We start from the raw sequence: 14,253 nt of genomic DNA on the forward strand, positions 1-14,253 counted from the left end.
GATTTGGTGTGGACTCCTTGTTTCTTCCCCGCGCATGTTCTCCACGTCTCTTGCAGAACGGCTCAGCGGCCACTATTCCTGCTGAGACAGACTCTGCTCAGTGATCTAGCTCTCACCACAAGCTGGTTTTGCTTGATTCGTTCTCTGTGTCTGTTTTCTCCCACTTGATGTTGTTTCCCCGGCTCTTTGCAACTGCTCACTTCTTCAGTCATGAACATGGGGTGGGTTGGGGTCGGGGGGGTCATGTCATCTCGCTTGCTGGGCTTCTGTCTATCAGGGTCGGCCTCATCCTCGCACAAATCAGCAGCTCCAGGCTTCTTCCAGTCTTCAACCCATCTTACGGTCAAGCGCTGCCATCCCGACTGTCTGGACCAACCGCCTGCAGCGCCCCAAATCTGATCCTGTATGTGTCCGAATAGAGGAACACTTTGTTGTAGTTGTTTCACACGCTCACGTGGCACTATGTCACAGCCTCTTTTGTTGTCCCATTGCAGATGTTCTTTCCTGCATTCAAGGCAAGTTCTTGCTCCTCTATTAAGTACAGTAAAACACTTTAAGGCAGCTCTTAAAATGTTTACCTCTACCACTTCAATCAGGGTAAAAAATGGAGGAAAAATATTTCACCTTATAATTTGCTTGCATTTACTGCATTCAGTGTTTGCATGGGATAAGGGATGGTGTAATAATGCAAATCCCATAATCTGGTGAGTGGTAAAAATAGGGGATATTTGCAAATAATGCCTCTACCACCACCCTCACAATGAGGCCTGTGGAAGAAGCATTGGATGTATGTAAATCTGCATCAGTCAAATTGGCAGTTAGTTACGTCATCGATTTGTAAAGATCAGCCTCTGAGTTCATCAGTAATTGTTTTAATTGTAGAGGCTGTTTCCTCATTCCGATTAACCCTTCAAATATTTACTGCATCAATTCGTCGAAAGATCTTATGTAAATCTTATGCAAATGAAAAATCTTATTGTAAATATACAAACCAAGCCAATGAAGCCAGCACCACATAGAAACTCATCCACATCTCCAGCCAGCAAATTAACTTCTTTATTCAATAGAGAAATCCCCCCTCCTTTTCAGTGGACTTCTCCTACTCTTCAGTGTAACAACATCCTATTTGCCACGGCTTTATCCATCCAACGTGAAATAAAAAAGAATATTTTTAAAACCTATTTTCATTATCTTTATATAAGTTAAAATGATAAAAAATAAAGTCATCTAAGTAAAAAGAAAACATAAAAAAGGAGGTTAAAAAACATAAGGCGGTAAAACTACAGGTTGTAAGTACTGACGAGGTACATTCTGTAGAGTTTTTAATTGATTTTATGCCCGCTGGAATGCAGTCCCACCCTGCAAATTCTTGGGACAAGAAACAGGCTATGTCACATATCAACATATGTGAAGAAAAAGAGTATAACTCCAGGAATTTGTGCCAATTGATGGCATGCAAAGGAAATGTTAACTGCTTTATTCCTTCAAGTTGCCCTTAAATAACACGTGTTTCGGCTCAGCAAAGCCTTTCTCAAATCTGGGCTAATAATCACGATAAAAAAATACCAATTTCAAGTTACATTTTTTATCAATAGTATTCTTAATCCCTAGGATTGATCCCACAATTCTTTCCGTAATGCAGTGAATTCACTCGCGTCGGCTGCGTTCAGAATGTCAAAATATGTATTAAATCAATCAAAGCAAATGTGGTCCTCAGAATTTACGTAGGGGAAGCCACCACCAGACATCAAAGACAATCTCGAACTACCTGCAGCGATCATGTTACATATAACACACATCAGAACCATTAATAATTCTAACAATTTGAATCATAAATTACACAAGGCTACCACTAAACGTCGTTCAGTTTTATGACCACAAATGTCGCTTATCAGACAGCGCATTAAGATTTGTAAACTACCATTTACCAAAGCCAAATTCAGTCAGTAAATAGCAGATCCAGCACATTTTATTTTCTCCAGTATCAGGAACAAGTATTGGTACCAGAGAAATGTGACGTAGACAAATTACATGTATATACTCACATTCAGCTACCTTTGCACCTCTTGCAAAAGTGTGAAATCATGCATTTCTAAGCCATGTTCCTGCAATTTAACTGTAGGCTAGCATTAATTATATCACACTTCTTCAAGTATGAGGTAGGAGAACAGCAAAACAAACGAGGTGATGGGTGAAAGTTTTATAATTAATCTTAACCTCTGGCATCGCTCTGGGCAACACTCCAGACCATCGTTCTCCGCCTGTTAAGCTATTACAAAAGGGAAAGACCAAATGCAAATCAGGCCTGGTCCCATCCCAGAAAGAGCAGTCCAACCCTAACTGCTAGGTCACATCCCTACACGAGACCAAAGCATCCCCAAACATGTTTTGGCCTCAGTTAGGAGTTAGGAGGACAGCACTATCAATAAAGAGAGAATATTAGTTCACCATCCCACAGAGAAGAGTGGATTTCAGAATTTAATCAAAAAGGGATGAATACTTCTCTGCTTTCACTTTGCAAATACATGGTATTCACATTAGCATCCTTTTTTATAACTGGGAAGTGAGATACTAATCCCCCTTTTCATCTCCAATATCCCACTAACATACCTATGGGTTCCACAGGCCAAAGTTCTTTGCCAGGCTATGCATCTTCCAGCTTGGTTCATAGTCTGGGTTATCAACTAGACTTGTAAAAACACATTGGTTACAATTTTAATAGGACTTAATTGCAGAAACTGCACTTTATCTGCACAGAAATGCAGCCAATGTTACACTGCTCACAATACTGAAATGCAAATAGTTTTCTTGGAATAAATCGCAATTGGCACTTAAATATCGTAAGAAGCAAACTTGCAACTCACATTACAATACTGCTGCCTTTTATTGGAAAGGGGGGAAGATAAATACTGCGTCTCACCCAACGGAGTCCTCTTCTTCTCCTGGACTCTTTCTCCTTTCTTGGTGTGCTGCTGCATACTGGGACCTTAAATTAAATCAATGCAATATGTCATTACAGATATAAAAAAAACAGTAATGACATCTCCTATGACCCAGAAATGATGATTTATTGATTTATTTCCAATAATGATTTGCAGCATACTGTGGCGGTTCGGAAGGAGTCGTACACATTATAGACATGTTACCTTTCTTTAATCTCTGAGTCTATATTATAAGTAAAAGGCCTATCTTTCCCTGTTACTAAAGGGATCACCTTGCCTATCTAAATTAACTAAAGGTGCTTGTCTGTTGTCAGGAAGTCCAAATGTAACTGTACGCAGTCCCAAACCTAACTCTACCTGATGCTACCACTCAAAATGGGCCAAATGAATGTATCTCTTCACTTGGTTGTCTCCCTTCTTGCTTTCCTTCCAGCTGCTTTCTCTTTCAGTCTGTATCTTATATCCTCTGGTTATTGATACAAAAATGTCTCTGTTTAGTATATATGCTTCTTTCAAATATCTTTCCTAATAGTCTTTTGAGACTTCCTTCATGAGCTCCTATAGCTCTTCCCATATACTTGTGGGCATTATTCTTTCTTTAATGGCAGTTTTATGACAATTTATTCTTGGAAAACGTTCTCACCCTTCTGTCTTTAGTTGTATATCTTTTATTTTCTTGAGGGTAATCTTCTCTGGGTTTTGTGTGACTGTAGGCCAATTATGATTTCCCCTCTCGTGGATTCTTGTTACTGGATGGTCTCTTTTATGACTCTGTTCCCTTAACAGTCTCTTTTTACAACACTTGTTAAACTGATTTGCGGTGTGATCTCTCCTCTCTTTAAGCTTTTGTACCTGGGGGTTTCTCCCTTCCTCCCACGGTATTTGCTTTGACATTTGATCAGTTTCCCATAAAGTTTTATTCATCACGCACTGTGTTGACTTCATATAGCTACAATTCAGCTCATTTAATGTTTGATTTTCATACTCTTATTTTGAGAAATTTCTTTCTTTTCCATATCTTGCCCATGCTGCCTCATGCCTTTCCCCATTCTCCTGGTACCTCTTCTGATGCAAGGGAACTTCGAGGGGCTTGGCACACACACTGGTATTTGGCTTCTCGATTCCTCTTCTCTTAGTCTGGTCTCGCCGACATTGCGTTCTTGGCTCCTCTGCAGTGGGATGCCGTCTACGGGTGTGGGCAGCTGGAAGCTCACAGCACTCACTTCTATGGCAGTCTCAGCGTCGTTAGCTGGGCCCTTCGCCCACCATGATGCATGGGTGGTCATCCACTACCTGGTATGGGTGTTTGGTACCTGTTCGGGCAAAGGTTCTCCTGTTGCAGGATTACTTGTCTCTCTGGCTTCCCACTTTGGGGTTCATCGCCTGTGTAAAATCCATGGGCTCTGCGACTTCGCTCTGCTCCGGCTATCCAAGGCATAATCATGTCAAGTGGCTTCCCTTGCAAACCATGCTCTCTCTCATTCCTGGAGTTACTCGTGCCAGTTATATACACATCTCTTTTCAAAGAGAGTTTTCCTTTTCCTTTGTATGGATGGTTTGTTCCCAGATTGCCTGAAGCCAAATATATGGATGACAGATTAGTCTTCATAACTGGCAGTCCCATATAGGCAGATATGGCATTCGATCTAGGGATTTCCTCATCAGAATAGGATTCCTTGTCCCCTAAAGGAGAGTCACTCCGATTGAGGTCCCCTTTGTCCAGACCCCTATGAAGGGTCTTGCAGAGTGGGTTTACCACTGTAGCCTCAAAGAGCCACATTTGAAATGCAAGTTAAATCCCTGACATAACCCACTTTTGTCCCTATATTATCCATGGTAAAATCCCAGGAATCGGAGCGGCTAGGAATTCGAGGGAAATCCCAATATGACAAAGACCCAGGTACAGTGTTCAAAATAATGCCCTGTGTCTACCACTTTGAGTAGAAAGTGAGATGTCATTTCCTTAAAAACCAATACATTTTGTAGTGTGAAGCGCAATTTAAAACACACAGCATTTTGGTGCAACTTAAAATCAGAGTTGCTTTTGTAAAATAAAGCGCTATTAATTAGAATCCTTGGCCTGTGACCATGTAGAATCACAAAGACCACAGAGTAATTCATGGCACACTATTGTCTAACATGATATCAGGCATATTTGTGGCCATTGTGAGTCTAGTCATAAATTATGTGTTTGTGCAACAGAAATATGCACCAACTCCTGCATTCCCTTATTTTGAAATGTGCAGGCAGGTCTATGTGTGATGTGAAAGTGCAGAGTGTTTTAACATTGTACATTGTACTGGAGAATATTACATATGCAGCCCAAACTTGAAGAGCTGAAGACAAATACATAGGAATAGGTTGAAAACTACACATTGCTATGCATTGTAAGCTGCATGCACATGTTTATTGAAAGCTGCACATACATTTTCTGTGAAGACTGCACTATCCCTGACAGTATTATTTTCCTTGTCTAAACCTGTAGGAGCCATATATCACTTGTTCTTGCCTACATTTAAATGATCTGCCCATAACCAATACATTACCAACTCCACACGTGTACAGTGGAGCCAATTAGAATGGATGTGTATTTATAGATGCTGTTTGTTCAAGTAACTTCTCCGATACCATACCTTTTTTGCTACTGGAGAACATTAAATGTTAGAATAATTTTGAACCCATGGACTTGGGCCCTTTCAGGCGAGGTAGCAATACTTAGAGATGGATGGGGATGCAGAATGTATTCAAACATCAATAATCAAAACTGACTCAGGAAGTTGGCAAAATTTTGTCTGTTTTATTTGCAATTATCTAAACCAGGGAGGTTAAAATGGACATCGTTCGCTCGAGCTCTCGAAGCATTTCAGAAAAAACATAACTTTTATAGTAAAATCTCGTCATCAATGACGCCACACTACGTGGCAAACTACAAAAATCTACTTGGGCATGTGATAGGCTCTCACAGAACATTTAAGTATACATTCCATACTAATGGGAGTAGTGATTGGGTCACTAACATCAGGTGGACAACTAAGCCCTCCTCTAGTTCATGTCATCTTCATCGTCTTAAAATACACGGTGATTCATTGGTTACACAAACTATAGGGCTCTCTTAATACGTGGCCCTCTACAATTGGTTGGCATGCTTGTAACCTTCTGGAATATTCCACACGCTAGCACATAGGCTACCACTCCAGGTGCATGGAGGGTCGGCAAGGTCATGCCACACCACCCAATGAGCCCAACATCTATCAGCACCCTTGCCATTTGCCATTCAATTAAAGCTTTGAACTTGGCCTTGCAGAGGCTCTCTGTGCCTGAGAATTAAAGGGAGTATGGCATGGTCTTATCTTCTGGTTTCAGTGTAGCTCGACCCAATGTCTATTTTCATCAGACCATGTGACTGGAGACCATGTTTTCGAGCTCTTTGCTGCATATAATACTATTAAATGATGAACTCATGGCACCTTCATCAGTGTTTTTACGTTTCACCCCAATCAGAAGTTTGTTTCTTTCTCACATTCATTGTAACTACTTAATAGATAACCAGGCTCACAGTGGTCTCGACTCTTGGTGCTGGGCCAGCCATGCCTTTCTTTAATCTCTCCTTCGCCATTGGCTGTTTTCCAACTGCGCCACACTAAAAAACCCTTTCCAATTATGGTGTTACAAGCCTAGCTAAAGTGCATCGTGGAACACCCAGGTTCTCTACATTCCTATCTATATACATTGGTGCATCGCTGCAAACTATTCACTACATAGCCAGCCATAAGATCACTTTGTCTACTTGTGTTACTGCATCTGTACAAGTGTAAAATGACTTTGCATTTTCTTCAGCGTTTCTTTGCATGAGCATCTTCATCTCGACCCCGAAATGGTGCTCATCGTCAACAACTCCTCTTCAGATCTTATAGAATGCTTATGTTCTTTCGACTTGCGTATCTTTCCAGGGTGCGTCAGTTCTGCTTTGCGTGATGTCACCATTCTTCTTTCTCACACGTTTTTAATCTTCTTCCGGGCTTTTTTCCTGAAGAACCTTATTTCTTTGTGCATGCATATAGGGTTTTCTCAATAGGTACCTTGTTTCAAGGATTCTTTCCGGTACAAGCATCCTTACTGGTACTGCACTTGTGGCAATTTCCGGTCCCAACATACAGACAACACAGGAGCGGAGCGTCTGGTGGGGGTATTTGACTCCTCCTCTATAATTTAAAAATATGTGAACACACTTGCCAACAAGTTTCGATGCTGTCATTGAAGTGAATTGCGTTGTCTAGATATAAGCCACCGTAGAAGGAGCGTATTTACAATGCTGTTTTACTGACCAATTGTTCTTATACCTGTAATACTGTAGTGATGTTATTGTTATGAAGCTGGAGATCGACTTGATTTGAAAATGGAATTTTATTATTTAAAATATATTTTCAATTTTGAGAAATTACACTCCGTTTATTGCCCAGAATTGTGGGCTCGGGTTGTGCATCGGTAGTATTAAACTGAATATGCTGCCCTAGCTGTACCTATAAATTAACTCAAACACAAATATTTCTGCACAATATTTCATAGAAAGTCAGGTCTGGCAGTGGGATGCAAATGTTTCACAAATTAAACATATTAGCTCAACCTGTAGATATATGGATTTTAGGAAAGCGTGAAATGGAGCAGAAGTGTCCCATACTAGCTAAAGAATGGGAGAGGGTTAACATAGCAATCTGTAAGGGGATAGGGACGAATTACCTCACCAAGTGTCCACTTGACTTAACCACTGCTAGACTGTACAAAACGAATGCAACTGTTTGCAAGGCATACCTCAATGTCAAGAAACAGAATGACATGGAAGCATACATTTAACATGTCCTGTGGTTGGAACCTTGCGGCCACAAATGGCGTCGGAGATCTACACCAACCAGTCTCAGGCCTTATTGTGATGACATTAAACGGCTGTGGTGGGGCATCACCAAAGACTTAGGATACATTGAAATCGCCAACTGTTCATCTCTGCTTTAATTCTACGATCACCAATCTTATGGAAATACAATTGTATTTGGGTAAATCGCAATATTAATCAAAATATAAGTCTACAGAATGGAGAGCTAGAGTCTGATTTATATAAGCATTTTTCTATGTGAAAATCCCATTGAAAAATGCATTGTAAATCAGGCCCATTATATCATAACATTAATTATTCCAGAATTATTTATAATTACATTAGACAATTGTATCTGTATTATTGTATCTCATTGCTTATTTTAAGAAAGGTATGTACATGTATACTGCATAATGAATACATACATTTTCTCTCAACACATTTTGACTAGAAATATAACTCACACTTTTCAAATCAAATTGCATCTTGCTTATTGCATTGTATTGTTCTGTGTTGGAACAGAAATGGGGGTCCGGGACATGGTTTTGACCACCGGGAGGGGGATCAGGGAAAGGAGAGACCATACTATTGACATTTGGAAGTATCCTCTGCCTGAAGATACATGGGGGAGGGGGATGGAAGTTTAATATGATATGATAGGTTATTTATAATGCGCTTAATGCCCAGAGGTTTCTAAGCGTGGACCCCTGGATCGAACCTGTGGTGCTCCGTGTCGTCTTGCTTCCAAGGAGAGCACGTTGCCTCTGAGCTATCTTCCTGAGACATGGAATGTGAAAGTGAGTGTTCTCTAGCTGCTGGAGGTCGGTGGGTGGAGGACACGCCTAGAAACTGAATGGGAATTCCAGGGACATTGATGAAAATTCCTAGGGGAACATGTCTATGCGATCAGGTATCTACTGCCAGGGGAATGATGGGGCCTCAATGGAGAATGTGCAGCTTAAATAAGGGGAGAGATAGGTGAGAAAATGGTCTATGCTAAGATTAGGCTGATGTTCATATTAGAGTCATGGGATGTAAGGACGCTGAATAGTCTGAATAAAAGGGTAAGTGTGTTGAGAGAAATTTGTAAAAAGGGGGCACATGTCGGATTTCGGCAGGAAACGCATCATATGAGAGAAGATGCGAGGCGGTTAGGCAGTAGGGAATCTCCAACACAATTTCAAGCACATGCGAAGGGCAAACAAGCGGGGTTGGCAATCCTGATAGACAAATTAGTCAAACTGGAGCAGGTAGAAGTGATCAAGATTCCGAATGGAAGATATGTGATGGTAAAAGGGAGGCTGGAGGGGCAGAGATATATATTGGTCTCACTTTATGCCCCCAATCAAGAGCAGGAACACTTTCTGGGGACGTGTCTGAATGACAGGGAAATGGGCTGTGGCAGGGGATTTCAACTTAGTAATGGAGCCCAGCTGGGATAGATCAGGAGGGGCAAGGGGGCATGCAATAGAATCAATGTCGAAGCAGCTAAGGTGGAGGATTGGTGCAGTGGGCTTGGACAAGGAGAATACAAAATCCCAGAGAAATCCATTGCTCATATTATTTTTATGTACATAAAACATACTCAGGAATCGATTACATCCTCACAACCCAGGGGATTTCAACAGCAACTCAGGAGGCTCTAATAGGAAACATGACAGCCTCTGACCATGCACCAATATACCTGGTACGGGCAGAGGGAAGATTGCAAAGAGGATGGGGGGTGGCGGGTAGAGGAATACCTCCTGGAGGACAAAGGGAACCAGAGTCTGGTAGCGGGTGAAATAGGCGAATACATGGGGTCCGACAAGGAGAGGGGGCTGCCAGAAGGGGGCGCTGGGATGGCTTCAAGGAACATATTAAGATCTTATTGATTGATGTGGCTAAAGAGTTGAGGGAAGCTAGGAAGAAGGAAGAACTAGAGAAGGAAATAGAAAAAATGGAAACAGTTCATAAGGTGGTGGGACCCAATAGATATCCAGGCTATTGGGGCATGCGTGGGGGAAGCTCAAGAGAGAGCACCCTTTTAAAGTGCAGAGAGATGTTTTATGAACATGGGAACAGAGTGGAGGTATGTTAGCAAGGCAATTGCATGCAAAGGAGCAGCAGTGTTTCATAGCAGGCCTCAAGGATGTGCAAGTTGGACATTGGTGACAGAAGGAGGCGAATGAAGGGTGATCGAGGAATTCTTTGTGGCCTTATATAAGCAAGAGCCATATAATAGGAGGGATCATGAAGAGTATCTGGCAAGGTGGACAAGTCCGAGATTAAGAGAGGATCAAGTGGAGCACTTAGAAGCTCCGATTACGAGGGAGGAGGTGCAAAGGGCAGTAAATAGAATGAAGCTCCACTAAAGCCAGGGGACCGATGGCCTCACAGCAATATTTTATAAAACTTTCATTAGGCAGCTGAGCAGTTGCCTGACGGACCTCTTTAACGAGTTTTGGAAGGAGGGTAAAATATCATTATCAATGGATTTGGCCCATCTCACCCTGATCCCAAAGGCGGGAAAGAACCGTCTTCCGATGTGAGCTCCTCCTACATGCCCATTCCACTTATTAATATTGATGCCAAATTATTTACTAAAGTTTTAGCTGCAAGACTAGAATGAAATCTACCATCCCTGATTTCACAGGATCAGTCGGGTTTCATACGGGGGAGAAACACCTTTGACAATATAAGAAGGGTCTTGCACATTGTAAATAAGACTGCAAAAGTGAGGAATCCGACCCCCACGCTCCTATTAACGCTTGACGTTGAGAAGGCATTCGATCGAGTAAATTGGGCCTTCATATTTCAGGTGCTGCACAGAATGGGAGTAGGACCACACTTTCTAAGAATGGTTTAAGCCAACTATCAACACCCGGTAGCCCGAGTGAAGGTTAATGGCAGGCTGTTGAAACCCTTTCTAATTCGCAGAGGGACAAAACAGGGTTTTCCCCTGTCGCCCCTTCTGTTTGCTATAGTTATGGAACCGTTCGCTCATAGAATAAGAAAAAACAAGGCAATACGCAGGATCAAGTGGGCAAGCGAACAGCACAACTTTGGGCTGTTTACAGGGGATGTAATAATGATGGTCACGAAACCAGAGTAGTCGTTGCAGGGAATGGGGGGTCTTGATGGTGTCAGGCTTTAAGGTGAACCTCTCAAAATCATAAATAATGACTCTGTGGGTTGGGCAGGATGAGCTGGAGCACTTGAGAGTTAGAATGCCATTTTGATGTACAGAGGGCCTAGTTAAATACTTAAGCATAAATATAACCCCTAATTTAAAGCACATTTTTCAAGCAAATTACCCCCCCCCTCCCCACAACCCTTAATACACCAAATCAAAAAAGATCTGGCAAGATAGAAAGGCCAATTTGTGTCATGGCAAAGGAAGATAGCAGCGATTGTTAAAATTAATTTCTTAGGGGCTCCTATACCTGTTTCAGGCACTGCCGGTACTGGTGATGGTGAGGGTGTTGAAGGGCATACAGGATGATCTAATGAATTTTATCTGGCATAGGGAAAAATACATTATACAGGAGTTAGCAAAAGGGGGGAGTGGGTTGCCCAAACAGGTTATGTTATGTTATGTTACTTGGCATTTATATAGGGCTCTTTATATCATTGGTATGACCTCAAAGCACTGGTAGGTTGAACAACCCTCAGGAACCGTAGTTCTGGTCAGTAGAGCGAGATTGTGTCATAGGGTGCGTGGGTGCACCAGATATGTGTTCATCTGATGTAATTGCTGAATGGTAGCTGCATCCTAGCGTTAGGTGTGGTGCTGAAGATATCAGTTGGATGTGTGCAGTCTGGTGGGTGGACACCCAGACTGGGCTCTGGCTGCGTTAGGCCTGAAGGACACATATGTGAGCAACTCTCATTAGGGTGATGAGGTGATCATGGGGTCGTATTCGTATATGAACAGCTATGCCGAATTAATAAGGGGTATAGCTGTGTTCGAGTTGAATGATGGTGTATAGTAGAGAGTAAGCATAGTGATGTGATATGATGGTTATCTTTAAAGCACCCGCAACCTGGCACATGAACAGGATGGCAGGGAATAGGCGACACACGGACACAGAGACATGGGCCTGGGCTTACAGTGACAGAAGGGGGGATACAGATGTATAGCAACAGCATGGGAAGCAGGGTACACAGTGGTACATGTGTGGGCATGTTAATATTTACATTTGCATTTCTATCCAGATGCGATTCAGGCTAGTGGTCACAGCTTTGACCAAGTGTGGGACATGGCAACATTTGTATTTCTATCTAGAAGCTATTCAGGGTAACGTTCACAATCCTGCCAGGGCCTGGCACAGGCCAATGTTCACAACTCTGCTTAAGTGCGGTACTGCTAACATTCACAATCCAGTATGGGTCAGGGGTAGGCTGATGCTCACAATTCTAATATAGGGAAGTATTTCAGGCCCCACAACTGTGGGTGCTGGAAGAATGGGGGAGGGAGACTGATGGGGAAACACTGGGTGCGGATGGAAAAAGCGGTAGCAGGGGAATGCATCTGGAAGATCCCGTGGCTGAGAAGGGGGAACAGACAGAGAGGACCCAATGAGAATTTAATACGAAATATACCCTCGAAGTGTGCGATAAAGTGAATAGCAGATATGGCCTGGTTCCATGGCCATCGTCACACACTCCCCTCTTTAAAAATCCCACCTTCCTGCCAGAGACAGAGCATAGTAGATTGGAAAGGTGGATGGCAGGAGGGAGGTGGAGGGGGAGGGAAATTTGAGACCTATTTGATGCACCACATCTGAAGACCTTTGAAGAATGCTCCTGGGTGTTTGGGCTACAGAAAGAGGACTACTTTGCATATCATCAGATCAAGCACTGGGTTGTGACGCCCCATATGCAGACCGGGGCAACTAGAGCTCAAACAGAATGGGAAAGACTACTATCAGATAGCGTAACCAATAGGGGCCTTATCTCGACCATGTGTAGATTCTTAATGGAAGGGGAACGGGAAAGCCAAGTGAAAGTGAGAACTGGGAGGCTGACATTGTAGGCAACTCACAGATAAGGAGTGGGAGCAAGCTGTTCAGGGTTTGTTTAGGCCCTATGCGTCTGTACAGAATCAGGAACCACAGTACAAGATTTTGCATAGATGGAACCGCACACTGGAAAAATGCATCACATGTACAGAAGTAACTTTCCATTTTGTTTGGTGGGAGTGCGGAGAGGAGGAGACAACACAAATATATGGTGGGGTTGTCCACACCTACATCACTTTTGGCAGGAGGTGAAGACAAAAATTGGAGAGATTGTAGGATTTGAGTACCCATTAGATATAGCTCTAAAATTTCTCAATATCCTGGTGGTAGCAGAAACTAAGATTAAAGGAAAGATGGGGATATTATGCACAAACCTGATGCAATATCCTAAAAGGTGCTTTGGGAGGCAGTGGCGGGGAATGGAGGTACCCTCGATTGTGCAATGATACCATGCAACATGGGACATTCTCAGTTTGGAGAAGGTAACAGCAATCCTACATAATGATTTGAAACTATTTGGCAAGATTTGGACCCCCTTCATTATATATACACCCTTAAAGACCTAAACCTTTAGTACATTCCCAAGCGGTGATATTTTACCAGAGGAAGAAGAGTAGGAGGTAACCAGAATGGTAAGCAAACACCTGGATATTTGAAATAGACCCGGGTGTTAGGGGGAAATTATCTTTGGTTGACGAATTTGGAAAATAGACTGATAACCTTTGTTAGTTAGTATTGGGAGTGGGGAAATGTGGTATGGCTCCATGAATATTGATATTCCTTTTGCTTGTGTGTCTGAAAGTGAATCTTGAAACATTTGTGACATGCATTTGACTTGATGCAACTAAAGCAATAAATAAACAAAGATTTTTACTATTACAAGAATGAGTTGTACTAGAGTTCACATGGCTAAAAGAGCAATACTCAGAATATGAGGAGTGTAGGCAATGATCTCCGCTGCATGTGAACAAGTACTTGGAAAGAATATCAAAGTTGATATTGATATTGATATTTTATTTCTATAGCGCTCGTACACAAATGTTTCAGAGAGCGACACATTCATAAGACTGGCTGCAATCAAGTGAAGAGCCTAGGCAGTGTAAATAAGTCCTTGAATGATTTTTGTAGGCAGATCCGACATCTCGTATTCATCGTTTAGAGGAGGAGGTTGTTGCCGCCCGAAATATGTATGACCAGGAGATCAACACACTACGGGAACAGATGAATCTGAGCAGCAGAGACCGTTCAAGAGTGGAAATAAGTAACCATCAGAATTCACAACTAGCAACAGAATACCAGGACAGGTACCTTTTCTAACATTTTGTGCCACAGAGGCAAATTCTGTAGAAATGTGCATTTGTATATGTGTTCATGCAACACAGTAGTTCCTGAAGCTATGTGGCTAATATTTGTCCAGACATCACCTCTGCCTTGCCTTCTT

The 14,253-nt window shown here is 42.3% G+C and overlaps 1 protein-coding gene and 1 long non-coding RNA gene across 3 annotated transcripts in view; one reads left to right on the forward strand and one right to left on the reverse strand.

Annotated features, from left to right (window-relative positions):
* Positions 1-14,253, forward strand: part of LMNTD1 (lamin tail domain containing 1) — a 2,112,860-nt gene that overhangs the window by 194,002 nt on the left and 1,904,605 nt on the right. For both annotated transcript variants that reach the window (XM_069628478.1, XM_069628479.1), the window contains exon 3: positions 13,941-14,116. In XM_069628478.1, coding sequence (XP_069484579.1) covers positions 13,941-14,116 — 176 coding nt within the window. The remainder of the gene's footprint in view (positions 1-13,940; positions 14,117-14,253) is intronic.
* LOC138513536 (uncharacterized) overlaps positions 1-14,253 on the reverse strand; it is a 539,144-nt gene that overhangs the window by 83,314 nt on the left and 441,577 nt on the right. The window contains exon 2 of the long non-coding RNA XR_011281769.1: positions 2,865-2,986. This is a non-coding gene — a long non-coding RNA (uncharacterized lncRNA). The remainder of the gene's footprint in view (positions 1-2,864; positions 2,987-14,253) is intronic.

Source organism: Ambystoma mexicanum, chromosome 12, assembly GCF_040938575.1.
Source record: "Ambystoma mexicanum isolate Mex_15411 chromosome 12, UKY_AmexF1_1, whole genome shotgun sequence".
NCBI lineage: Eukaryota > Metazoa > Chordata > Amphibia > Caudata > Ambystomatidae > Ambystoma > Ambystoma mexicanum.